Source organism: Carcharodon carcharias, chromosome 14 (assembly GCF_017639515.1).
Source record: "Carcharodon carcharias isolate sCarCar2 chromosome 14, sCarCar2.pri, whole genome shotgun sequence".
Lineage (NCBI taxonomy): Eukaryota > Metazoa > Chordata > Chondrichthyes > Lamniformes > Lamnidae > Carcharodon > Carcharodon carcharias.
The window spans coordinates 115,131,767-115,158,445 of NC_054480.1; the positions used below are offsets into that span (position 1 = coordinate 115,131,767).

Here is a 26,679-nt window from a genome sequence, read left to right on the forward strand (position 1 = left end):
TCAACATCCTGGGGGTGGGGGTCACCATTAATCAGAAACTTAACTGAACCAGTCACATCAATACTGTGGTGGGACTCTCCTCCCCCTCCCACTCAAGTTTCTACCCCATCTACAAGACCCAAGTCAGGAGGGTGATGGACAGAATACTTTCCACTTGCCTGAATTTGTACAGTTCCAACAATACTCAAGAAGCTCAACACTGTCTATGACAAAGTAACAGGGGAGGTGATGGCGTAGTAATCCAAAGACCCAAATTCGAATCCTGCCACAGTAGATAGTGAAATTTGAATTCAATAAAAATCTGGAATTAAAAGTTTAATGATGGCCATGGAATCATTGTTGTAAAAAACCCATCAGGTTCACTAATGCCCTTCAGGAACCTGATGTCCTTACCTGGTCTGGCACACATGTGACTTCAGACCCACAGCAAAGTGGTTGACTTTTGAATCCCCTCTGAAATGGCCTAGCAAGCCACTCAGTTGTAACAAACCGCTACAAAGTCATAAAAAAAGGTAAGAAACCGGACGGACCACCCGGCATCGACCTAGACCCCGGAAACAACCATGCTAAGTCCTCCTTACTAGTATCTAGGGGCTAGTGCTGAAATTGGGAGAGCTGTCTCACAAACTAGTCAAACAACTGTCTGACACGTCATCCTCACTGAATCAAACCTTATAGATAATGTCCCAGACACTCACTATCACCATTCCTGGGTATGTTCAAAGAAGTGGCAGATGGAATACAATGTGGGGAAGTGTGAGGTCATGCACTTTGGTAAGAAGAATAGAGGCATAGACTATTATCTAAATGGGGAGAGAATTCAGAAATCTGGAGTGAAAAGGGACTTGGGAGTCCTAGTCCAGGATTCTCTTACGGTTAACTTGCAGATTGAGTCGGTAGTTAGGAAGGCAAATGCAATGTTGGCATTTATTTCAAGAGGACTAGAATATAAGAGTAGGGATGTGCTGCTGAGGCTTTATAAGGCTCTGGTCAGACCACATTTAGAATATTGTGAGCAATTTTGGGCCCCGTTTCTCAGGAAGGATGTGCTGGCCCTGGAGAGGGTCCAGAGGAGGTTCACGAGAATGATCCCAGGAATGAAAGGCTTAAAATATGAGGAACGTTTGAGGACTCTGAGTCAATACTCGATGGAGTTTAGAAGGATGAGGGGAGATCTGATTGAAACATACAGCATACTGAAAGGCCTGAATAAAGTGTGGACATGGGGAAGATGTAGGAGAGATTAGGACCCGAGGGCACAGCCTCAGAGTAAAAGGAAGACCTTTTAGAACAGAGATGAGGAGAAATTTCTTTAGCCAGAGAGTGGTGAATCTATGGAATTCATTGCCACAGAAGGCTGTGGAGGCCAGGTCATTGAGTGTATTTAAGACCGAGATAGATAGGTTCTTGATTGGTAAGGGGATCAAAGGTTACGGGGAGAAGGCAGGAGAATGGGGTTGAGAAACTTATCTCCCGTGATTGAATGGCTGAGCAGATTCGATGGGCTGAATGGCCTAATTTCTGCTCCTATGTCTTATGGTCTTATGGTCCTGTCCCACAGTGATATACAGTCGGGAGGGAGTTGCCCTCGGAGTCCTCAACGTCGACTTTGGACCCCATGAAGTTTCATGGCATCAGGTAAAACATGGCCAAGGAAGCCTCCTGCTGATTATCACGTGCCGCCCTCCCTCAGCTGATGAATCAGTACTCCTCCACATTGAACACCACTTGGAGGAAGCACTGAGGGTGGCAGGGGTGCAGAATGTACTCTGGGTGGGGGATTTCAATGTCCATCACCAAGAGTGGCACCACTACTGAGTGAGCTGGTCGAGTCCTAAATGACATCGGCTTGTGGCACGTGGTGAGGGAACCAATAAGAGGGAAAAACCTACTTGACCTCATCCTCACCAACCTGCCTGCCGCAGATGCATTTGTCCATGACAGTATTGGTAGGATTGACCAACACATAGTCATTGTGGAGACGGAGTCCCGCCTTCACATTGAGGATATTCTCTATCCTGTTGTGTGGCACTATCACCCTGCTAACTGGGATAGATTTAGAACAGATCTAGCAACTCAAGATTGGGCATCCAATGAGGTACCGTGGGCCATTGGCAATAGCAGAATTGTACTCAAACAAAATCTGTAACTTCATGGCCCAGCATATCCTCCACTCTACCATTACCATCAAGCCAGGGGATCAACCCTGGTTCAATGAAGCGTGCAGGAGGGCATGCCAGAAGCAGCATCAGGCATACTTAAAAATGAGATGTCAACCTGGTGAAGCTATAACACAGAGCTACTTGCATGCCAAACAGCAGTGCAGCAAGTGATAGAGCTAAGCGATCCCACAACCAACGGATCAGATCTAAGCATTGCAGTCCTGCCCCACCCAGCCGTGAATGGTGATGGACAATTAAACAACTCACTGGAAGAGGAGGCTCCACAAATATCCCCATCCTCAATGCTGGGGGAGCCCAGCACATCAGTGCAAAAGATAAGGCTGAAGAATTTGCTACAATCTTCAGCCAGAAGTGCCGAGTGGATGATCCATTTCGGCCTCCTCCGGAGGTCCCCAGCATAACAGATGCCAGTCTTTAGCCAATTCAATTCACTCCACGAGATATCAAGAAATGGCTGAAGGCACTGGATACTGCAAAGACAATGAGCCCTGACAACATTCCAGCAATAGTACTGAAGACCTGTGCTCCAGAACTTGCCGCACCCCTAGCCAAGCTGCTCCAGTACAGCTACAACACTGGAATCTACCCGGCTATGTGGAAAATTGCCCAGGTATGTCCTGTACACAAAAAGCAGGACAAATCCAACCCAGCCAATTACCACCCCATCAGTCTACTCCTGATCACCAGTAAAGTAAAGGAAGGGGTCATCAACAGTGCTATCAAGCAGCACTTGCTTCGCAATAACCTATTCATTGATGCCCAGATTGGGTTCTGCCAGGGTCACTCAGCTCCTGATCTCATTACAGCCTTGGTTCAAACATGGACAAAAGAGCTGAACTCCCGAGTTGAGGTGAGTGACTGCCCTTGACATCAAGGCCAAATTTGAATGAATAGGTCATCAAGGAGCCCTAGCAAAACTGGAGTCAATGGGAATCAGGAGAAACTCTCTGCTGGTTGGAGTCATGCCTAGCACAAAGGAAGATGGTTGTGGTTGTTGGAGGTCAGTGATCTCAGCTCCAGGACATCACTGCAGGAATTCCTCAGGGTACTGTCCTTGGCTCAACCATTTTCAGCTGCTTCATCAATGACCTTCCTTTCATCATGAAGTCAGAAGTGGGGATGTTCGTGTATGCTTGCACAATGTTCAGCACCGTTTGCAACTCCTCAGATACTGAAGCAGTCCATGTGCAAATGCAGCAAGACCTGGAAAACATCCATGCTTGGGCTGAGAAGTGGCAAGTGACATTCACATCACACAAGTGTCAGGCAATGACCATCTCCAACAAGAGAGAGTCAACCATCGCCCCTTAATGTTCCTTGACATTACCATCACTGAATCCTCCACTATTAACATCCTGGGGGCTTAATTTGACCAGAAACGAAACTGGACCAGCCATATAAATACTGTGATGACAAAAGCAGGTCAGAGGCTAGGAATCCTGCAACGAGTAACTCACCTCCTGACTCCCCAAAGCCTGTCCACCATCAATGAGGCACAAATCAGGAGTGTGATAGAATACTCTCCACTTGTCTGGATGAGTGCAGCTCCCACAACACTCAAGAAGCTTGACACCATCCAGGACAAAGCAGCCCGCTTGATTGGCACCACATCCACAAACATTCACTCCCTCCACCACCGACATACAGTAGCAGCAGTGTGTACATCTACAAGGTGCATTGCAGGAATTCACCAAGGCTCCTTAGGCAGCACCTTCCAAACCCATGAACACTACCATCTAGAAGGACAAGGGCAGCAGACAGATGGAAACACCGCCACCTGGAAGTTCCCTTCCAAGTCACTCACCATCCTGACTTGGAAATATATCGTCATTCCTTCACTGTCACTGGGTCTAAATCCTGGAACTCCATTGCTAACAGCACTGTGGGTGTACTTACACCACATGGACTGCAGAGGTTCAAAAAGGCAGCTCACCATCACCTTCTCAAGGGCAACTAGGGATGGGCAATAAATGCCAGAGAAACCCACATCCCATGGATGAATTAAAAAAAACACCTTAAACAGTCACTCCCTCCCCCACTGGCATAATGTGTCTGCAGAGCTTAATGTAAACAACGTGCACAGCATCAACTCACCAAGGCTTCTTCAACAATACTTCCCAAACCTGCATGTGAGTTCGACCCATGAAAAGAAGAAGGGCAACAGACACATAGGAACACCATCACCTCTTCATTCCCCTCCAACTCACACAGCATCGAGGTTTAGGGATATATTGCTGTTTCTTCACTGTCACTGGATCAAAATCCTGGTGCTCGCTCCTTGACAGCACTGTGGGAGTACTTTCACCACATGGACTGTAACAGCTCACCGGCAGCTTTTCATGGGCAATTAGGGATGGGAAGTCAATGCTGCGTTGCCAGCATCACTTGCATCCCATTAATTGACAAAGAATTTCAGAGAACCAAGAAATACTATCTAATGACTGTTGGGGGAAGGGGAAGGGGTTGTACAGAGAGATTTAGCATGGTGGTTTTATCCAAAAGAAAAAAATGCACTCAAGACATTATTACCTAAAACATTTTAGAACAGTTAAAAAATGCCCAATTTCAGATAAATTAAGATGGTTCTATAAAATCTTGAACTAAGCTTCCTTTTTGCGAGTAACTAAGGGTTGTGATTGTTTGCAGGATGAGAAAGAGGAATGCTTAAAAGGAACATATTGTAGAGGATATTGCACAACAATTCATAGGTTTAGACATGAGGCCCTGATGTCCCAAGTTCTATACAAAGTAACACCAGAGGGCGGTCTCCTGCAAGATGAGATGAAGCGATGACAGCCAAGTGAACGCTTTGATTTTGAGAGAACAGGGCAGCAAAATTCGACTCCTAAGCATTGGTACTTCTGGTGCTACAGGTGCCAGTTTAGTGGAAAAATGGCATCAGTGTTACTCCCGCCCATTGCTGGCACAAACCATGCCAAATGCCATGTTGGTGAGAGCGTTGGTGAAGGTATTTTGTGTGCCAGAAGAATGCAGAGTAGACAGGTTGCAACATTGGTCAATATCTAAAACATCTGATCTGCCATTTTTGCCCGAACCTCTCTAGCCAATGCCCTCCCTTAAAAACGCAAACTGCCCCCACCACCCCGACAGCCTGACAGCAGTGCTATTTAAAGGCATTATTATTCAATATGCAAACGAGTTGCTTAGTAGTTTCTACTGGCTCATGCGAAGTATGTGAAAGTACTGTACTGAATGTTTGAAGGAGTTCCAAAAAGTTGGTAAAGCCTGCAGGGGTTGGTGTTGCATGTTGGGGGAAAGCTGCTGAGTCCACCTGCTGCTCCCAGTCATGGGGGCTAGACTGAGAGTCACCATTTGGCTGCGGCATCTGGGGGAGATGGAGCAGAGGCAGAAAAGAAGATAAACTTCTTGCTTTGGGAAGAGGAAAAGAGCTCTTGGCAGAAAGCCTTAGGGTCCTCAGGGAACATTTCTCCTACCTGCACCCTAAGCCAGGAGCAGGTATTTTCTGGCTGTGCTTTCACCCAAAGTGAACATGGAACTTTGCCCCTCCAGGCCTGCAACCTCAGAGCAGGGCATGGACAGCATTGCCAGTAGCCATCAAGGTGCCCATGACCCTGAATCTGTTTTTTAAAGTAGCAGATCCCTCTAGGCTGGACTATGCGACATTACAAACATCTCATGGTTCACCCTCCATCGCAGCATGCAGGTGGCTACTGAGGCTCTGCCCCTTCTTTAAATAGAGAGAAGCACGAGGTATTCACAAATGGCTTTGGCTGGACAGGAGACTCCCCCATTGTGTAGGATGCCATTGATTGCACAGAAGTGGCTTTGTAGGCACCACAACTAATGGTGAGATGTACCAAAACTGCAAAGTGTACCACTCACACAATGTGCACTTGTGTGTGAACACACCTAGCACATTATGCCTGCTATCCTGGCAGAAATTGTGATTAATTCATCACATACCCATTCACTGTCCCAACAATCTTTCAGCCACTGCACCAGAGAGTAGCTGATTGGCAGCAAAGGCTATCCGCTCTACACCTGGCTGATGACTCCCCTCCATGAGCACCACATATGGCTAGTACTACATGCGAGTCATGCTGCCAGAAGGAACATCACTGAGCAGACAATTGGGGAGCTGATGCAACCATTCGGTTGTCTCGACCATTTGGGAGCAATATTACTTGCCAGGGGCGATGTCCCAGTTCATGCTGGTCTGTTGTAAACTCCACAACCTGTCATCATAAGGGCACAACCATGGATGGATTCAGTGACCACTTCAGCAGGAGGGTGAAGAGGAGCAGGATAAGAAAGAGGAGGAGGTAGCTGTCTCATCCATGTCCCGAATGGACTGTCTGTAAGCGTATCAACAAACTTCAGTTCCCCTGAATGAAAATCCAGATCTTTGTTGTTCAGTACTTCCCCACCTTACGAATAACAGCTTGACCACAATCCTTAAACGTCACCACAAAGCAGCCATTCCACACCAACTTTATCCAACAACACATCCAATATTCCATACAATACTCATCACCCTTGTGCGTCCCTTAGTGCCTGAGCCGTGGGTGCCTTTGCTTTCCCTGGAACTCTCACTGTCCCAGTGGCTGAAGCATGGCTGAGGTGGAAGACTGCTGACTTTCACTCAGGGAGACTGCAGATGGTTTAGAAGGATGCCCTGGGTCTTGAGGCCTGGCTTCAGACTGCACCAGGTCAGAATGGGCAACAGCAGTCTGGGCTGGCTAGCTGTCAGGGAACAGCAACAGGATTGGCGGAGTGCAGTGATGAGAGCATAAGTGCTGTCATTTTTCATGAGAGAGCACAGCAGGTTCACGGAGCCACAGCCACACTCCCATGGCAGTGCCTTAGTAATCTCAATAATTTGCTGGAGCACAGATTGATGAATTACAGTGAGATCTTGAAAGACCCTTGGAACACCGGTCTGAGCTTGCGTAACATCCAAATGGGTTTGTATGGCAACAAACTGAGATTTCATGACCTGTGTGAGCTTCCGCTGCAGCACCTCAGAGGTTTCTTGATTTCTGCATGTACTGCAATGGAAGCTGAGACATCGGCCATTAGATATTGCATTATAGTTGGGTCCGCAAGTATTCTCATGGAATTAGCCATCACAACCACACTGGAAAGGATAGTGTCCAAGTACTGTGCAAAGCCCAGTGCCGGAGCTGTACTCCTCTATGATCCTCGGTAGTGACAACAGGGTTTCTGGCAGGCTTCCAAATGCACCAAGCCTTTGTGTACATGCCAATCAGCCCTTTGTCGTACATCGCCCCATTGAAGTCCTCATCCAAGACCTCTGCAGCAGAATAGTGTGCAACTTTGTCTTCCAGTAAGTTTTCTATGATCTGGTTGCAACCCACTTGTGTCCAATAACTCACCATGTGCAGATCCAGCATCTGAGGTTCGCACAGTGCTAGCATCTGAGCTGGTGTCTGCAAGTTTCAGATTGAGTGATGGCATTTCTTCATCCTCAGTATGTTCTCCCTGTGCACCTTTAGCCTCAGGCTTTCTTGGCTGGCTAGTCTGTAAATTTTAGGTATCTAAAAGTGTAAATGTATAAGAGCAAGGTTGGAGTGAGGGAAATGGGGGTGGGGGGGGGGCGGGGAGAAGGCAGGACGTTACACTATCTGCCACTTGTACATCATAACAGATTGCAAGATGAGGGTTAAGTGGGATTTGAGAAGATGCATCAAATAGGAACATATGACCATCCTTGATAGCTTCAGCAATGTACCAGCCATGACCTCAGTGAAAGCCACTCCAATTATTCCCAGAATTGCCTCTTCCATGGGAGTCAGCTTACGCAATCATGCCAGTCCCATGTCAGTTTTTTACAGCTGCTACATGTTGTGAACCATGTTGTCTTGTAAAAGAAAGGGAAGTGTGTCAGTGTGTGGTGCCGTTGCACAACAGAAGTCAAATCATGAGCTTGCATTTCATGAGTTCTAGTGGTATAAATATACTTTGATGCAGTGTTGGTTAATCAAGAATAGCTACTAAAATGGCACAGATTATTTTCTTCACACGTGGCACATCTTCTCTGTAAGACTGAACCATGTTATTCAAAAGTAATGTCAGCTTTAAGGTTTGACATGTAATGCAAAACAATGCACTTTAAGATTAAAGTGATGTGCAATATTAATAAATGTGCTAAAGGATATAAATTATATTGCTATTGCATATTGATCCTATTGTTGAGCAAATTACTGATTCTCCTGAGTTGTTGTTGGTTTCTGACTGCAAATAAACAGCGATTTGTATGATAAATTGCATTTATACAAAAACTGCCATTTTATCAGCAATGGGCGATTGTTTCTGGTGGAGAGAAATTATAAACAGAAGTAAAATAATTGGATATTTTCAAGGTGGACAATACTCAGGAATTACTACATAGAATGATGGTAGGCCCACTGACCTCAGTATAGGGAAGTGGCCTCACTTTTAACAAGAAAATCCACAAAACTTCTAATCGGAACACTCTGCATATGGAGCAAAGTGAGTACATGCTGTATAGGCACAAACTCATTAAAACTGGCTTTTAGTGACAATTCACCAATCCATGCATGTAGTGATGCTCCCACAAAAGGTTGAAAACGAAGAGAGCTAATTCCCTGACTTGTGCATCCGTTGAGCGTAGCTCATCTGCTGAGAGAATAAGACACTAAATTTGTCCACAAATGCCTGCCTGACTCAGTTGGTAACATAAAAGCAAAGTACTGCGGATGCTGGAAATCTGAAACAAAAACAAAGATCGCTGGAGAAACTCAGCAGGTCTGACAGCATCTGCGGAGAGGAACACAGTTGACATTTCAAGTCATCAGATGAAGAGTAATACAGACTTGAAAGGTCAACTGTGTTCCTCTCAGTTGGTAACACTCTTGCCATTGAGTCAGAAGATCAAGCATTCAAGTATGGCTACAGGACTGAATCTCCTAATCAGGCCTAATATTGACATTTTGCATTATTAGAGGTGCAATCTTTCAAAGGACATAAAGAATCCCAAGGCACTATTTTTCAAAGAACTGCACCTCATCTTCTGATTAGGCACTTTGCAGCCTTCCGGACTTAACATTGAGTTCAACAACTTCAGATCATGAACTCTCTTCTCAATCCCCACCCCCTTTCCGATCACCCTTTTCCAATAATTTATAATTTGTTTAATATATTTTTCTTTTCCCACCTATTTCTATTATTTTTATTTCCATCCACTGTTTTATCTCCACCTTTTAGCCTATTTCGACCCTTTTCCCCCACTAGGGCCATCTGTCACTTGCTTGTCTTGCTTTCTAACCTTAATGTCACAATTAGCACATTCCTTAGCTAATATCACCACCATCAACACCCTTTTGTCTGTGACATCTTTGGCAATCTCTTCTTTGCCTCCCACTATCACTGGCCCTCTATCCAGCTCTACCTGTCCCACCCCTCTCAACCAGCTTATATTTCACCTCATTTTTATTTTTCCTTAATTCTGATGAAGAGTCGTAAGGACTCGAAATGTTAACTGTGTTCCTCTTCGCAGATGCTGTCAGACCTGCTGAGTTTTTCCAGCTATTTTTGTTTTTGTTTCATTTTTCAAAGAGCAATGGCGTCTCCCAGCGTTGGCCAATATTCAGCCTTGAACCAACACCAGCAAAACAAATTAACTAATCATTCATTGTTTGCAGTGGAATTTTGCATAGAATGGCTGCTTTATTTGCCTACAAAACAGCTGTGACTACACCTCAAAAAGTAATTAATTCATTATGAGGCAGTTTGGGAATATCCTGAGAGTTGAATGGTACTAGATAAATGGAAATCTTTCTTTCGGATCTATTGGGTAGCTGATGGTGAAATCCCGAAGGATGTTGCCAGCAAATATTAGAGTGGGAATACCTTTACACACATGATTCTTTAGTTTTCTGCATAAGATCATAAGAAGTAGGAGGAGTAGGCCATTCAGCCCACTGAGCCTATTCCACCTTTTGATAGAATCATGGCTGATTTGATTGTGGCCTTAACTCCATTTTCTTGCCTGACCTCTATAATTCTTAACCCACCTTGTACATCAATAATCTGTCTAACTTAGTCTTGATTATTGTCAGTGACCCAGTCTTTATTGGTCTCTGTGAAAGAGAATTCCAAAGACTAAGGAGAGAAAAAATTCCTCATTTCCATCTTAAATGGGAGAACCCTTATGCTAAATTGTACTCCATAGTTCTAGTTTCCCTCGTGACAGAAAACATCCTCCCAACATATACCCTGTCAAACCCCTCTCAGAATCTTATACGTTAGATAGCCTCTCCTCTATCCATGCTAATACATCGCCCCCGACACCATGAGCTCCAGTGCAAATAACCTTTTATATTGCATCTTATCAAATGTCTTTTGGAAATCTAAATATACTACATCTACTGGCTCTCTTTATCCACCCTGCTAGTTACATCCTCAAAGAACTCAAATAAGTTTGTCAAACACGATTTCACTTTCACAAAACCAAGTTGACTCTGCCTGACTACATTACGATTTTCTAATGTCCTGCTACTACCTCCTTAATAATGGATTCTAGCATATTTCCAATGACAGATGTTAGACTAAGTGGACTATAGTTTCCTGCATTCTGCCTCCCTCCTTCCTTGAGTAGTGGTGTTACATTTGTGGTTTTCCAATCCGCTGGGACCTTTCCAGAAGTAAACAAACTTTTGAAGATTACAGACAATGCATCCACCATATCTGCAGCCATTCCCTTTGAGACCCTAAGATGCAGGCTATCATGTGTTTTCTTTATTCATTCTTTCACAGGATGTGGGCATTGCTGGCTGGGCCAGCATTTATTTCCCATCTCTAATTGCCCTTGAGAAGGTGGTGGTGAATGGCCTTCTTGAACCGCTGTTGTCCATGTAATGTGGGTATGCCCAGTTAGGAAGGGAGTTCCAGAATTTTGACCCAGTGACAGTGATGTGATAAGATCCAAACCAGGTGGTATATGGCTTGGAGAGGAACTTGCAGGTGGGAACTTTGTTCGCATGCATCTGCTGCCCTTGTTCTTCTCGGTGGTAGAGGTCATATATTTGAAGATCTTGATGAGTTGCTGCAGTGTATCTTGTACATATTAGTCCAGGGGACTTGTCCACCTTTACTGCCATTAGACTTCCTAGTACTTCTTCCTAATAATGATGATTGTTTTAAGTTCCTCCCTCCCTTTTGCCTCTTGATTTTCTATTATTCTTGGAATGCTGCCTATGTCTTGTACTGTGAAGACAGATCCAAAATACTTGTTCAAAATCTCTTCCGTTTCCTAGTTTCCTATTATTAATTCCCCAATCTCATCCTCTAAGGGACCAATGCTTACTTTAGCTACTCTCTTCCTTTTTATATACTTTAGAAACTTTTACTGTCTGCTATTATATTTCTTGCTAATTTTCTTTCATACTCCAATTTCTCCCTCTTTATTAATCTTTTGGTCATCCTTAACTGGTTTTAAAACATTTCCCAATCTTCTGGGCTACCACTAAACTTTCTAGCATTGTGCATCTCTTTTTTCAATTTGATAACATCCTTAACTTCCTTAGTTAGCTACGGATGGTGCATTCTTCTCATAGCATCTTTCTTTCTCAACAGAACATCTTGTTGAGGGTTATGAAATCTCCTTAATTGTCTGCCACTGAGTCTCTACCATCTTAACTTGTTAATGTATTTTCCTATTCACTTAAGCCAATTCTGTCTTCATGCACTTGTAATTGCCTTTATTTAAATTTAAGGCATTTGTTTCAAGCCCAAACTTCTTACCCTCAAACTGAATGTGAAGTGCTAAGGTGTTATGATCACTCTTACTGAGAGGATTTTTTTTTTATTATTATAAGCTCATTAATTAATCCTGCCTCATTACACAGTACCACGTCTAAAATAGCCTGTTCCTTGGTTGGTTCCAGAATGTATTGTTCTAAGAAACTGTACTGAATACATTCCATGAACTCATCCTCCTTTTGACAATTTGATTTGTCCAGTCTATATGAAGATTAAAATCTCCCACCATTATTGCAGTACTTTTCTTACAAGCTCCTATTATTTCTTAATTTACATTCTATCCTACAATGTAGCTACTGTCAGGCGGTCTATAAACCATACACACCGGTGACTTCTTTCCTTTGCTATTTCTTATCTTCACCCAAATTGATCCTATATTTTTATCCTCCGAATCAAGATCATTTCTCACTACTGTACTGATCTCAACCATTAATAACTGAGCCACCCTTTTTTGTAAATTGGGAAAGCTAGGTGAAGGGCCTGTTTAAAGAGAGGAGTGATGACAAGGGATATCAGCAATTAGTGACTGATGACACTAAGTTTGCAAATGCTGTAATTGTGCATGGAAGGCAATACCAAAGGAAGTGATGAGTTCTAGTTTCAAGAGCCTGTGGAAGAGAAAGTTAGACCACTAATAGCGCACTGTGTCTTGATTTCCATACAATAGTCCTACCAATGTTGCAGCACTCCATGACCAAGGTGATGATTTTTAATGTCCATTGAAACCAAGCACATCAACTTTTTGCCAGCAAAGAAAAATGTCAATTACCTGAAAAGTTATAATTAGCAATGGTGATTGTCTGAGACTAGCAGCAAATCAATGCTTTTTATATATCGCAGTTTCAAAATAATCTTTCTATCCCTGCCCAACCATCAACCACCCCCCACCCACCCCACTTTCCAATCTGATGCTGGTGAATTAGATTTCCTTAGATTCAGTTGCAATATCATACAGATTTTAAATACAGACTTAAGATTTTTATTATTGAATGTTCCTAGAACTGTCGCTGTTTCAGGTTTAGTGAAAGCACCTGAATTTTCTGTGATAGTTTTAAAAAAAACTGCATCTGTTAGCGTTGACTTCCATTTAAATCAGCTTGCAAGTGATGTTCATGCAGCCAGAGTGCTTTGAAATGTGCTTTTATGGGATTCTAAATGGTCAGGTGATGATCGCTTGAGAATTGCAGCCAGTTTGTCTTTTTTTTTCAGTCAAAAGGTCCACTTTTGTGTAAACGTCATGGCCACCATCACCTCTTGTCATGATTTTCTTTACCGTCAGTGTTTGTAGGGGTTTGGTGACTGTCTTTAGGCATCTCAATGCAAGCAGCCAATTCATCCCTCTTGTTCATGGCAACTCGCAGCTGCTCCTTGATCATCTGTATCCTTTGCTCCAGTTCTTTTATTTCATTCTCATGTGCATTCCTCTCACCCTGCTGACCATGCCCAATTCCTCCGTTCTCACAGATCGCATCAGGTGATTCCTTTTCCGATTTGACCACATAACGATCGCGTGCACAGCTTTGCAATTCCTCCTGGGTCCTTGTGTTGCCTTTGACCACTGCCCGTCTCGCATTGTTCCACCTGGCCTGGGAAGTCACTCGTACCGTGGTGGGCGGCACTTTCTGGATCTTCTGCAAGTTGCATCTGTGAAACACAAAGCTATTACTACACCTTTCCCATATATCTCACAGCCTTTGCTAAAGGATTGTTCATATCTTTAATTATACAGAACCCCCAAGATCATTTACATTTTTTTTCCTTTTTGGCAACGGTGCCTTGGCCTTTATCCTACCCAGTTAACTCTTGAGAAAAAAGTCAACAGAAATACTTCTCAATAGCCAAAGATTGCCAAGCAAAACTCAATCATCACATCGCCACATTCAACCCTGGAATCTGCCCTCCAGAGACAACATTGCATTCTAACCTATACCCAATGATGTCCTGTGGAGTATTTGATCTATCCCTATTTCTTCCAATTTCTTGTTGCTCCTCAGATGTTAACCCAAATTTCTTTTTGAAGGCGCGAGCTTTCACAGTTTCAGTCACTGGGAGTCTGGTTTGCACTCACTATTCTAGCCCTATCTCCTCTAGTACAAAGCCCTAATTCAATTAAATCTGGAGTACAGTGTACAGTGCTGGGTACCACATCTTAGAAAGGACATATTTGTCTTGAAAGGAATGCAGAACAAGATTCACCAGAACTCCCATGGCAGATGGTGGAATTTGAATTCAATAAAAACCTGGAATTAAAAGTCTAATGATGACCATGGAATCATTGTTGATTGTTGCAAAAACCCATCTGGTTCACTAATGAAGGAAATCTGTCATGTGACCCTAGACACATAGCAATATGGTTTGTGGCCTAGCAAGCCACTCAGTTGTAACAACCTCTACAATAAAAGGAATGAAGCTGGACGGATGACCCGGCACTGCAAATGACAACAGCAATCTCAGCTCTGTCGAGCCTGCAAGGTCCTCCTTCGTACCATCTGGGGGCTAGTCAAGCATCCTCATGGAATCATACCTTACAGATAATGTCACAGACATCAACATCCCTGGCTATGTCCTGTCCCACTGGCAGGACAAGCCCAGCAGAGGTGGCGGCACAGTGGTATACAGTTGGGAGGGAGTTGCCCTGGGTGTCCTCAACATCGACTCCGGACCCCATGCAGTCTCGTGGCATCAGGTCAAACATGGGCAAGGAAACCTCCTGCTGATTACCACACACAGCCCTCCCTCAGCTGATGAATCAGAGCTCCTCCATGTTGAACACCACTTGGAGGAAGCACTGAGGGAGGCAAGGGTGCAGACTGCACTCTGTCCATCAATGTCCGTCACCAAGGGTGGCTCGGTAGCACCATTACTGACTGAGCTGGCCAAGCTGCTAGACTGGGTCTGTGGCAGGTGGTGAAGGAACCAACAAGAGGGAAAAACATATTTGACCTCATCTCACCAACCTGCCTGCTGCAGATGCATCTGTCCATGACAGTATTGGTATGAGTGATCACCGCACAGTCATTGTGGAGACGAAGTCCCACCTTCACGTTGAGTATACTCTCCATTATGTTGTGTGGCACTACCACCATGTTAAAAGGGATAGATTTTGAACAGATCTTGCAGATGGGCAAGACTGGGCATCCATGAGGTGCTGTGGGCTATTGGCAGCAACATTGTACTCGAACACAATCTGTAACCTCATGGCTCGGCATATCCCCCACTCTACCATTGCCGTCAAGCCTGGGGATCAACACTAGTTCAATGAAGAGTGCATGCCAGGAACAGCACCAGGCACACCTAAAAAGGAGATGTCAACCTGGTGAAGCTATAACACAGAGCTACTTGCATGCCAAACAGCATAAGCAGCAAGTAATAGACAGAGCTAAGCGATTCCACAACCAACGGCTCAGATCTAAGCTCTGCAGTCCTGCCACATCCAGTCATGAATGATGGTGAACAATTAAACAACTCACTAGAGGAGGAGGGTCCACAAATAGCCCCATCCTCAATGATGGAGGAGCCCAGCACATTAGTGCAAAAGATAAGGCTGAAGCATTTGCTACAATCTTCAGCCAGAAGTGCCGAGTGGGTGATCCATCTTAGCCTCCTCTGGAGGTCCCCAGCATCACAGATGCCAGTCTTCAGCCAATTTGACTCACTCCATGTGATATCAAGAAACGGATGAAGGCACTGGATACTGCAAAGACTATGGGCCCTGACAACATTCCAGCAATAATACTGAAGACTTGTGCTCCAGAACTTGCCACGCCCCTAGCCACGCTGTACCAGTACAGCTACAACACTGGAATCTACCCGGCTATGTGGAAAATTGCCCAGGTATGTCCTGTACACAAAAAGCAGGACAAATCCAACTCGGCCAATTTTCGCCTCATCAGTCTACTCTCATTCACCAGTAAAGTAATGGAATGGGTCACCAACAGTGTTATCAAGTGGCACTTGCTTAGCAATAACCTGTTCACTGATGCCCAGTTTGGGTTCTGCTAGGGCCGCTCAGCTCCTGATCTCATTACAGCCTTGGTTCAAACATGGACAAAACAGCTAAACTCCCAAAGTGAGGTGAGAGTGACTGCCCTTGACATCAAGGCCAAATTTGACTGAATAGGTCATCAAGGAGCCCTAGCAAAACTGGAGTCAATGGGAATCGGGGGGAAATGCTCTGCACAAGCACAAAGGAAAATGATTGTGGTTGTTGGAGGTCAATCATCTCAGGTCCAGAACATCACCGTAGGAGTTCCTCAGGGTAGTGTCCACGGACCAACCATCTTCAGCTGCTTCATCAATGACCTTCCTTCTATCATAAGGTCAAAAGTGGGATGTTTGCTGATGATTGCACAATGTTTAGCATCATTCATGACTCCTCAGGCATTGAAGCAGTCCATGCCCAAATGCAGCAAGATCTGGACATTATCCAGGCTTGGGCTGACAAGTGGCAAGTAATATTTGCACCACACAAGCGTCAGGCAAAGATCATCACCAACAAAGGGGAATCCAACCATTGCCTCTTGATATTCAATGGCATTACCATCGCTGAATCCTCCACTGTCAAGACCCTGGGATTACCATTGACCAGAAACTGAACTGGACTAGCCATATAACTCCTGTGGCTACAAGAGCAAGTAAGAGGCTAGGAATCCTGCAGCGAGTAACTCACCTCCTGACTCCCCAAAGCCTGTCCACCATCTACAAGGCACAGGTCAGGAGTGTGATGAAATATTCCCCACTTGCCTGCATGAGTGCAGCTCCCACAACACTCAAGAAGCTTGACACCATCCAGGATGAAACAGCTCGCTTGATTGGCACCACATCCACAAACATTCACTCTCTCCACAGTAGCAGCAGTATGGATCATCTACAAGATGCACTGCAGGAATTCACCAAGGCTCCTGAAACAGCACCTTCCAAGCCCATGATCACTACCACCTAGAAGGACAAGGGCAGCAGATAGATGGGAAGCCACCACCTGGAAGTTCCCCTCTAAGTCACTCACCATCCTGACTTGGAAATATAATCACCGTTCCTTCGCTGTCGCTGGGTCTAAATCCTGGAACTCCCGTCCTAATAGCACTGTGGGTGTGCCCACACCACATGGACTGCAGCGGTTCAAGAAGGCAGCTCACCATCACCTTCTCAAGGGCAACTAGGGATGGGCAATAAACACTAGCCTAGCCAGTGAAGCCCACATCCCATGAATGAATTTAAAAAAGACATTACATCAACTAGACTTGTATTCTGCAGAATGTAGAAGGTTAAAGGATGATTTGGTTGAAGTTTTAGGATTTTGAAAAGAATTCATAGGATAGATAAAGAGGACCATTTTCCACTGGTGGGATGGTCTATGACAAGAGAATCAGACAAGTAAAATCAGAGTCAGACCATTCAGGAGAGAAGTTAGGAAACATGTTGTCATCCAAAAAGCAGCCGGTGCTAACTCAATTAATAATTTTAAAGCTAAGACCAATAGATTTTTGTTAATCAAGGGTATTGAGGTTTATGAAGCAAAGGCAGGTGGTTGGAGCTAGGATACATCCTTTAAAAAGTACCTGGATGAGCACTTGGCACGTCATAACATTCAAGGCTATGGGCCAAGTGCTGGTAAATGGGATTAGGTAGGTAGGTCAGGTGTTTCTCACGTGTCGTTGCAGACTCGATGGGCCAAAGGGCCTCTTCTGCACTGTAATTCTGTAATTCTGTGATTCTGTGATACAGATCAGTCAAGATCACAATGAATGATGCAATAGACTCAAGGGGCTGAATGGCTTAATCCTGTTCCTTTTGTCCTCATCCGTGCAAATCACTGGCATTGACATCACCTCCACCTCTCCAAGATCTGGATCATGTTCTCCTTTAGTCTTTTCTTCAATAAAAACAATTCCAGTTCTCTGAGTATCTCTGCCTAACAGTGTCCTGAACCTAGGAGCTTTCATTCTTGAAACCTATCTGTAAGAAATGTCAAATAAGGGAATGGGGGTGGAGAGACTTGATTTCAATTTATTATCTATATTAACTTTCATATTATTTCATATTATCCTCAGAGTAATGCTGACTTTAGGACAGAACTGTATCTAATCATTTATATATTAATACTGAAGCCCTACCTTTTATCTGTCTTCACTTTTTGAATTTTCTGCTCTTCAAAGCTCATATTTAAAACACGATGGATTTTCTACAAAAAGAAATGATGATCTCCTATCAAAGAAGTCAATAGCATTTACTGCACTTGTAGAGTTATTTTGCCACACAGATGAAGGATCAACAATCAGATCACAAACCATGTGAAAAAAGTAGCAGCAGCCGGAAAAATCCTTTAATGTCTTTTCAAATTTTGTTCCCTCCTCTGGTTGAGGTGCACCTGCCTGAGAGGGGATAGGAAGGGCGAAGGGGAGAACGGGGAGATGACAGCAGAGCCTCTCCAAGCTCTACTCAATGATCACACATGTGCATTTATTGGCCGACACTGATTGGGAGCAGGAGGTGGCTTTCTCTTCCCCTCCCTGGCCCAGGGATGCTGGGATTAATACTGCAACCCTAGCTAAAATCAGTTAGTTCAGCATACATTGTGGACCCAGAAGGACTGGAGCCATTCATGGTCTGTAGCCCAAGGTATATAATGAGACATGGGTAGGTGAGCAAATGGCTCCCAAAAGCTTTCTTTTATGCTGCCTCTTTCCAGCATGCATAGAACAATATAGGATGATCATTACTCAGAGCCTTCTGATTATAATCACAATTCAATGACATGGGGATTCGCACACCAGCTGTTCGTGCTTCAATATTGTCCTTACTGCATTGACTCTAATTTGTTCATTACTTTTCTCACCTTGGGCTGTGTAAACTGCATATCAATTGGGTGTTTAACTTATTCAAATGGTCTAATAGGGACTTCACCTACACACATATATCGGGGCTTGGCCTAAATAGCCAAGTGGTTATGGTACTGGGTTTGTAACCCTAAGATCAAGAGTTCAAATCTCCCAATGACAAACTATGAAACAATGTAACTTCATCTGAAACAGATGGAAACATGTTTGTACTCAAAAGAGTTACACACATATATATATTATATATGAGGCTTGAACAAGGGGTTTAATTTGAGATGTATGGTATGCTATACGTGTTTCTGTAAATTGAAACCTGTAAGTGAATAAGCTTCACTGTTCGATCATTCACTAGCTGATTATCCGAGCTGTAATAGTCAAAGTGCTTGCCTGAAAAGTCTTACCTGGCTTGTGTGGAGCCAGTACTTAAATCTTTTCCGTTTCCTAATCCTTGGCAGGATCAGCCTGTAGACAATCTGCTCCCCAACAGTCGTCAGTAAAGATCCAGCAAAGCCCAGACACAGTAAAACAAACAGCCCTGAGAAATGTTTGATGCCCATTTGTAATGTCTGCAAAAAGCATATTTCAAATTTTAGTCCCAGATAAAAGAGCTAGGGAGGGGTCTGCATGATTCTGTGTGTTGGACACTGGAGCAGACACCAAATTGCTCTGGCCTGAGATGAATTACACAAGCACAGCAAGAGGCTGTTTGTTGGTAGATTCACAATTCGTGCGCCCCAAGAGGTAAAGTAGCTGATGAGATTCTTCAGCACACCAGGAATGTGACTTTCCTGATTTAATTGCAAATCAGCAGCTGACACATTTTATCTAAATATTCACTGCAGAGGTGACTGACAGGTAATCTTAATGAGGCATATGAGACACAAAGATAATGAAAAAGGTAGATCCTGAAACTTACTTCAAACCAAATGGTGACAGCAGGACAAAGGGACAATAAGTTCAAACTAATCACTGTCAAAATGTAGGATTGATGTCAGGAAGTTTTGCCCCACAGGGGTGAACAAAGCATGGAAGGGACTGGCTGAGTTTTTCCAGCACCTTCAGATAGAGAAGGTGAATCAGTTAAGAAATGAACTGGATACAGGGTACTGCAATAGGGAAAATGTTGAATCTAATGGTGCCTGTTGATGCAAAATTCTCTCTAAATACATTCACAATAAGATCTCATCTCGTGAATAATTCTGAACCAAATGATAGAAGAGAAGGCTGGAAATAAATGGTTTCTCACCTCTGTCACTTCAAAAGTCCGTTTCCCACATGGGACCACCTTGTACCACTTATCATGCAGCATATCCATAAATCCGTCAGATTTGTAGCGACTGATCAATTCGGAAATGTTAGAATTTAGCCCCAAGTTCTGGGGCAAACCAATTCCATACCCTGCAAAAATAATAAAACCTTTTAGCCTAAATCCTCACCTACAGCAATAAGCCTTCAAGAAGCTAAGAGAACAAGCAGACGCTTCTCAGAAACCTGAATCCCTATTCCAGATTTCAAACTATCAATTTATGAACTCAGGAGCTGGTACAGTGATGGATGGCACTTGCATATTAGGTCATCAGAACACAGCCTGGTAATCTGTGATGTTTTAAACAGTAGTAATGATGAAGAACCAGTCAATCTGTTTAACTATTTAATTAGCTCATAGTTGAGGGAGGAATGATGGCCTGGACACTGGAAGAACTTGCTATAATAAAAACAGAAAGTGCTGGAAAAACTCAACCAGTCTGGCAGCATCTGTAGAGAGAGAAATAGAGTTGATATTTTGAGTCTAATATTGGACCCGAAATGTTAACTCTGTTTCTCTCTCCATGGATGCTGCCAGGCTGGCTGCGCTTTTCCAGCACTTTCCATTTTTATTTCAGATTTCCAGTATCTGTAGTATCTTTTTTTATGTTAAAAAAGAAATCGCTGCTCTTTAAGTAGTGCTATCAGGTTCTTAACATCCACCTGAGCAGGCAGATTTGACTTCAGTATAAGTCTCATCCAGAAAGGTGGATCTCTGACAATCCTGCACTCCTTCAGTACTATATTGAAATGTCAGCATAGATTGTGTGCTGAAATTCTGGAAAGTGGCTTGAGCATACAATTCAATTTTTCTAGTTATTGACTGCCTTGCATGCATCCCAGAACTGTTGCTTCTTACCTTCAATGGCAAATGGCTTCCCCACAGTTATCAGCTTGCACTCAGCATCAATGGACACCTCGTAATCCAGCAGAGCTTTGTCCATGATAAAAGCATCCAGTTTTGATGGATCGCTCCTGCAATTCAAGCAACCATTATTAAAAGTGAGATGTCTGTCTTGATACAATTGTGAGCTTTACAGAACAGAAGGATGCTAGGTTCTATCCCCATTCTTTATAGAGTTAAAGCTGCAGCAGCAGTTAAGTCTCTACAATTTTCAGCATGACTCAGCTGCTAGCCCTCTCACCTTTGGGTTCAAGCCCAATTTGGATTTGAACACACAATCTAAATTACGATTTCAGTGCAGGATTGAAGGAGTGTTACATTGTTACAGGTGTCATCCTTTGGCTAAGTCATTAAACCAAGGTCCTCTCTTACACAAACCTCTTTATTTAGGAAAAGAATGCTTAATATAAACTGTAATAACACTTTTAAATGTGTTTTCTAGTTTTTCTTCAAATAAGTTTGTAAAACAACAGAGCAGTTAGAAGCTACAGAGAAAACTTTAGCTGTTCAGTTGACTGAATGATATTGATACATCTCAGGAAATTGGGTACAGTGCACATGCTCAAAGTCCACAGCTCAGGGCAAAAATAACAAGTCCAAGGCCGGCATTTGTGGAACAATTAAAGACTTTAATTCAGTGTATAAATTTGATCACATTGTGAAATACAAACTTCTTTGGATTTTAAAATTTTGTTTTAAGACTTTATTTTGGACCATGGAAATATCAGTTACTGTGATGAAAGAAAATGGCAGACTTTTCAGACGTTTTGGGAAAAAAATTATGGCTCATATTTTGCGATCAGTGGCAAAGGAATGACACTCGCTCTTCATTTAGATGACAGCTGCCCAAAGGGGTTTGAGACTTTCTGTCATCAGATGCTTGATCCAACAGAGCACCATCTACAGGGAATCTATGGCATCTGTAAGTGTGGCAACCAACAGTGTGCTTCTTCAACCAGTCTAAACCAGGAAGTACAATTTAGATTTAAATCATCTACAGAAAGCTAAGTAAAGATTGGGAAAGAAAGAAGAGATTAAGAGAGAACAATAAATCAGGCAGAAAAAAAGTGAAAAATACTATTTTTCATACCTCCAACACTACTTAAATTCTCAAGGAATGAAACTTCAGACTAGTAAAATTTAACTTTCAGGGCCAGCGGGGTTGTTTACAATAATATGACATATCACACGGCTAAAATTTCACTGACACCCAAAAGGTTAGCCTTAATTTTTTTCTGTCATGTTTTGTGGTAATAAGTACAACAACTGCATGCATTGATTGCACACCAAGCCTATTGGTGCAGTATGATTATTATCACAGTCTGTGGAGGAGCAAGGTAGTTCATACCAGACTTTTATGTTTAACAGCACTTGTGCATACTCCAGAAGTTGCTATAGCATTTACGCCAAAAATTTACACCAGTGCTATTAGCTTCTCATTGTAAAATGCAGGCAAATGAAACACCAAATGACAGTACAACATTGGCAGTTCTATTAGGGAGACATGTTATAAGAAAATGTTTTAAATAAACGTAACATGTAAATATGAGCATTTTATATTGTATCACACTCATACAGCATAGACTCTGATTTATGGAGAATGGGCACTTTAAAAGCCAATTGGAGTTGAGAGGTCAGGTAATTTTTCTTCCCTGTTAACATACATGGAACTACACAAAGCCCTAGAGTTAACCTTCATGTCTTGATAAGACATTAAAATGCAAATGAACTTCCAGGACATCTCATTTGGAAAGCATTGAAATGCAACAGATCTTTCCTGTGGCTGCCCTTATCCAAATAATTAAAGAAACTGATTAATTTTTGGTTTCAGAGTGGAAGTCCAAAGAATGAATGTGAAATCATAATGAATGGGGTGAAAATTGAACCCCATGGCTTAACAATGGCCAAATCATCAAAGACCATTTGTGAGGACAATGAAAGACAAAGATTATGGTCATTTGACAGAAACCAGGTTCCTAATAAGGGACATTTAATAAGGCACATAAAGCAGCAAGAGGAGGGAAAAGAAATCTAGACCAGCAAAGGAACAGGACCCTGCCTAATGTCCCTCAGACGGCAGAGAATTCACGCTAGCTTTTACCTAACTATTTGAAGGACCAAAAGAGATTTACGTCACTGGGGATCGACTGGATCTCAACTAGGTGGAAGCAAGAGAAACCTGCTACTGCAAGCAGTGAACCATTGCAAATGTATGTTCATCAACCTCCAGACTCTATTTCTTTAGCAGACCAAAAAGATATCACAGGCCTGCAAAGTTTTAAGACTTCCTCTTGGGAGAAGCAAGTATGACAGTGAATTTTTGGACTTTTAAGACCTAATTGCATGCTACTTCTTTTATATTCACTATTGTTTCTTGAGTGTGTGTGTGTGTGTCTGTATGACTGTATGAATGGGTGCGTTTGCAAATACCTTTCGGGTGTTGAGTAATAAACGTTTATTCATTTTTAAAATTTACAAGAAAATCTGTCATTTGTCTGTTCTTAAGAGTTACAGTATTCGGGGTTAAAACACATTTTCTTCTTCAGTCAGTCGAGAGGTGGCAAAAGGGGGAGTTATCCTCTCATCTCTTCCCTGTCTATAACAAACGGTCTCTCCTTAGGAAATATTTGCATGGCAGTTTTAATTGGAATGGAAAGCTTAACTTATGTTAGAAATTTTAATATATCATAGAAGTTGTTCCATTCTGTTGACACTTGTCTCACAATTTCTCTGACTGTAGTTATGTGAAAATAGTATATTTGCTCAGCCAAACCACCTCTCCGGGGACTATCTCTTACCAAAGTATTGTCAATCTACAAATTGTTATTGAGTTCAGTCAGTTGATTGAACAGTCAGGGAACTACCTGTTTTTGCCCACGGATACAAATTCTGTGCCGATATTGGTACACTGTTATCTCATAATTTTATTGTCATGTTGCTTACTTCAGATGTGCCACCCCATCCAGGGTGGTTGGAACATTGAACCTTCTTGTATATTCATGCATCTCAGGAAAACTCTTCTTCATGTAGTCCTCAGCACTGCTCTCCCGCACTGTCCCAAAGCGGAAACCCTGAGATGGATGATGAAGCTGAGCAACAAGTATAATAAAGTTGAATTAAACATTGAAAAATGATGCCTACTCTAACAACAGCAACAACAACCTATGTTTATATAGAATCTTTAATGTAATGAAATAGCCCAAGGCATTTTACTGGAATATTGCAAAATTATGACAGCAAACAGGGAGATATTAGGTCAAGTGATCAAAAGCTTGGTAAAAGAGAAAAGTTTCAAGGAGTGTCTTAAGAAGAAAGTGAGGTAAAGAGGCAGAGAGGTATAGGATGCTTGGGGCCTGGGCATGCCCCCCAATGATGGAGCAATTAAAATTAGGGATGTTCAAGAGGTCAGCATCAGAGGAGCTCAGATATCTTGGGGGGTTGTGGGGATGGGGTAGAGTACAGAGTTAGGGAGGGCGAGGCCATGGAGGATTTGAAAACAAGGATGAGAATGGTAAAAGCAAGATGTTGCTTGACTGGGAACCAATGTAGTTCAGCGATCACAGGGGTGATGAGGAAAGGGGCCTGCTGCGACACAAGTAGCAGAGATTTGGATGACCTTAAGTTTACAGAAGGTAGAATATGGGAGACCACCAGGAGTGTGTTAGAATAATCAAGTCTAAAGGTAACAAAGGCATGAATAAGGGTTTCAGCAGCAGATGAGCTGAGACAGGGGTGAAGTTGAGCGATGTTACAGAAGTAGAAATAGGCAGTCTTAGGGATGACATGAATATAAAGTTAGAAGCCCATCTCAAGATCAAGCATGACACCAAGGTTGCAAACAGACTGCCTTAATGTCAGACTGTTGCTAGGGAGAGGGAAGGAGTTCATAGCTAGGGAACAGAGCCTGAAGCAGGGACTGAAATAGCATCAGTCTTCCTAATTTTTAATTTGAGGAAATTTCTGCTCATCCCCTACTCTCATCTACTTCATGTACTTTGCTTATTTTCTCATTACCTCTGCAACTGAAGGTGGGCTGAGGTAATGTTTTTGCCCCATTTGTTTGTTTGTCTGTAAACAATATAATCTCTAAAACTAATGGACAGGTTTCAATGAAACTTGGTACACAGACAAGATATGGCCCAAGGAAAAATTGGTTAGTTTTTGGCAGATGTGTATCTGGATCCAGACCCTGGAATTTTTTTAAAGGATCCATTAACATCGGGAGATAGGGTGAATTGATGCTTATTTAAGAAGGTCGTTGATTGTTTTAGAATGCAATGGATTTCCCCAGCTGCTGTGGTGCAATTTGTCACAGTTGTCAAATGTGAGCAGAGTTTTCAGAGCAGATTGTTGGATGTGCATAGACCTGAATCCTCCATCAGTGAGATGGAAACTCTTCATAAAAAGATTTATTTTTTCAGCTTTGTAGTTACAGAGCATCAACCAGGCAGGGAAAAGCCTCAAGGAAGAATTGCATCATTGTAATAACATTGAGTTAATACAGTGTGGTGGAGAAATGTGCTCTACACGGTGCCCTCTTTACTTGTTTCTCCTGAAGCTGCTGACCCCTGCTGACTTATAGAATTTTACCTGCTTTGTTTGGAGGACATTCTGTTGTCTTGATTCAGTAGTGGTCTGAGTGATTTAGTGGTGGAATTCCTGATTTTATTAATTGATATTTCCTAGTTAGAAACCTCTCAAAATTCCTAACCTTCACTTGGTTGTATCACTCTGTCCCTTCCATAATGTGTATTCTAATCACATTTCATCAATTCATACAGCACAGGAGGCCATTCAGTCTGTTGTGTCCATGCCAGCTCTCTGCAAAAGCAACTCACGTAGTCCCACTCTCCAATTTATTCCCCATAGCTCTGCCACTTTTTTTCTTTTCAGGTAATTATCCAATTCTCTTTTGAAGATCGTGATTGAATCTGTCTCCAACACACTCTCAGGCAGCATATTCCAGAACCACTAGCTGTGTAAAAAATTGTTCCCTCATGTTGCCATTACTTCTTTTGCCAATCACCTAAAATTGGTGCCCTTGGCACTCGACCCTTCCACCAATGGGAACAATTTCTCCCCATCTATTCTCTCCAGATCCTTCATGATTTTGAACAAATCTATCGTATCTCCTCTTAATCTCCAGCACCAGTTTGTCCAATCTATCCATGTAACTGAAGTTCCTCATCCCTAGAATCATTCTTCTAATTTTTTTCTGCACCCTCTCTAATGCCTTCATATTCTTCGTAAAATGCGGTACCCAGAATTAGACACAATATTCCAGTTGAGGCTGAGCAAGTATTATATAAAGGTTCACCATAACTTCTATGTCACCATCTATAAAGCCCAGGATCCCAAATGCATGATTAACCACTTTCTCAACCTACACTGCTACCTTCAATGATTTGTGGACATATACATCCAGGATGTTCTGCTCCTGCACCCCTTTTAGAATTGCATCTTCTATTTTATATTGCCTCTCCTCCTTCTGCTTATCAAAATGAATCCATTCACACTCTTTTGCATTAAATTTCATCTGCCATATATGCCTCTCTATGTCCCATTGAAGTTTACCACTGGCACCCTCACAGTTCACAGTACTTCCAAGTTCAGAGTCATCTGCAAATTTTGAAATTGTACCCTCAAACCGGCAGCCCCAACTTTA

The 26,679-nt window shown here is 42.8% G+C and overlaps 1 protein-coding gene across 1 annotated transcript in view; it reads right to left on the minus strand.

Moving 5' to 3' along the window:
• Positions 1-13,216: 13,216 nt before the first annotated feature.
• grin3bb (glutamate receptor, ionotropic, N-methyl-D-aspartate 3Bb) overlaps positions 13,217-26,679 on the minus strand; it is a 53,892-nt gene continuing 40,429 nt past the window's right edge. The window contains exons 4-9 of the mRNA XM_041205511.1: positions 23,958-24,103; positions 20,970-21,085; positions 20,052-20,203; positions 19,207-19,371; positions 18,083-18,150; positions 13,217-13,613 (exon numbers count right to left, since the gene is read on the minus strand). Of these exons, the coding sequence (XP_041061445.1) occupies positions 13,217-13,613; positions 18,083-18,150; positions 19,207-19,371; positions 20,052-20,203; positions 20,970-21,085; positions 23,958-24,103 (1,044 nt within the window). The remainder of the gene's footprint in view (positions 13,614-18,082; positions 18,151-19,206; positions 19,372-20,051; positions 20,204-20,969; positions 21,086-23,957; positions 24,104-26,679) is intronic.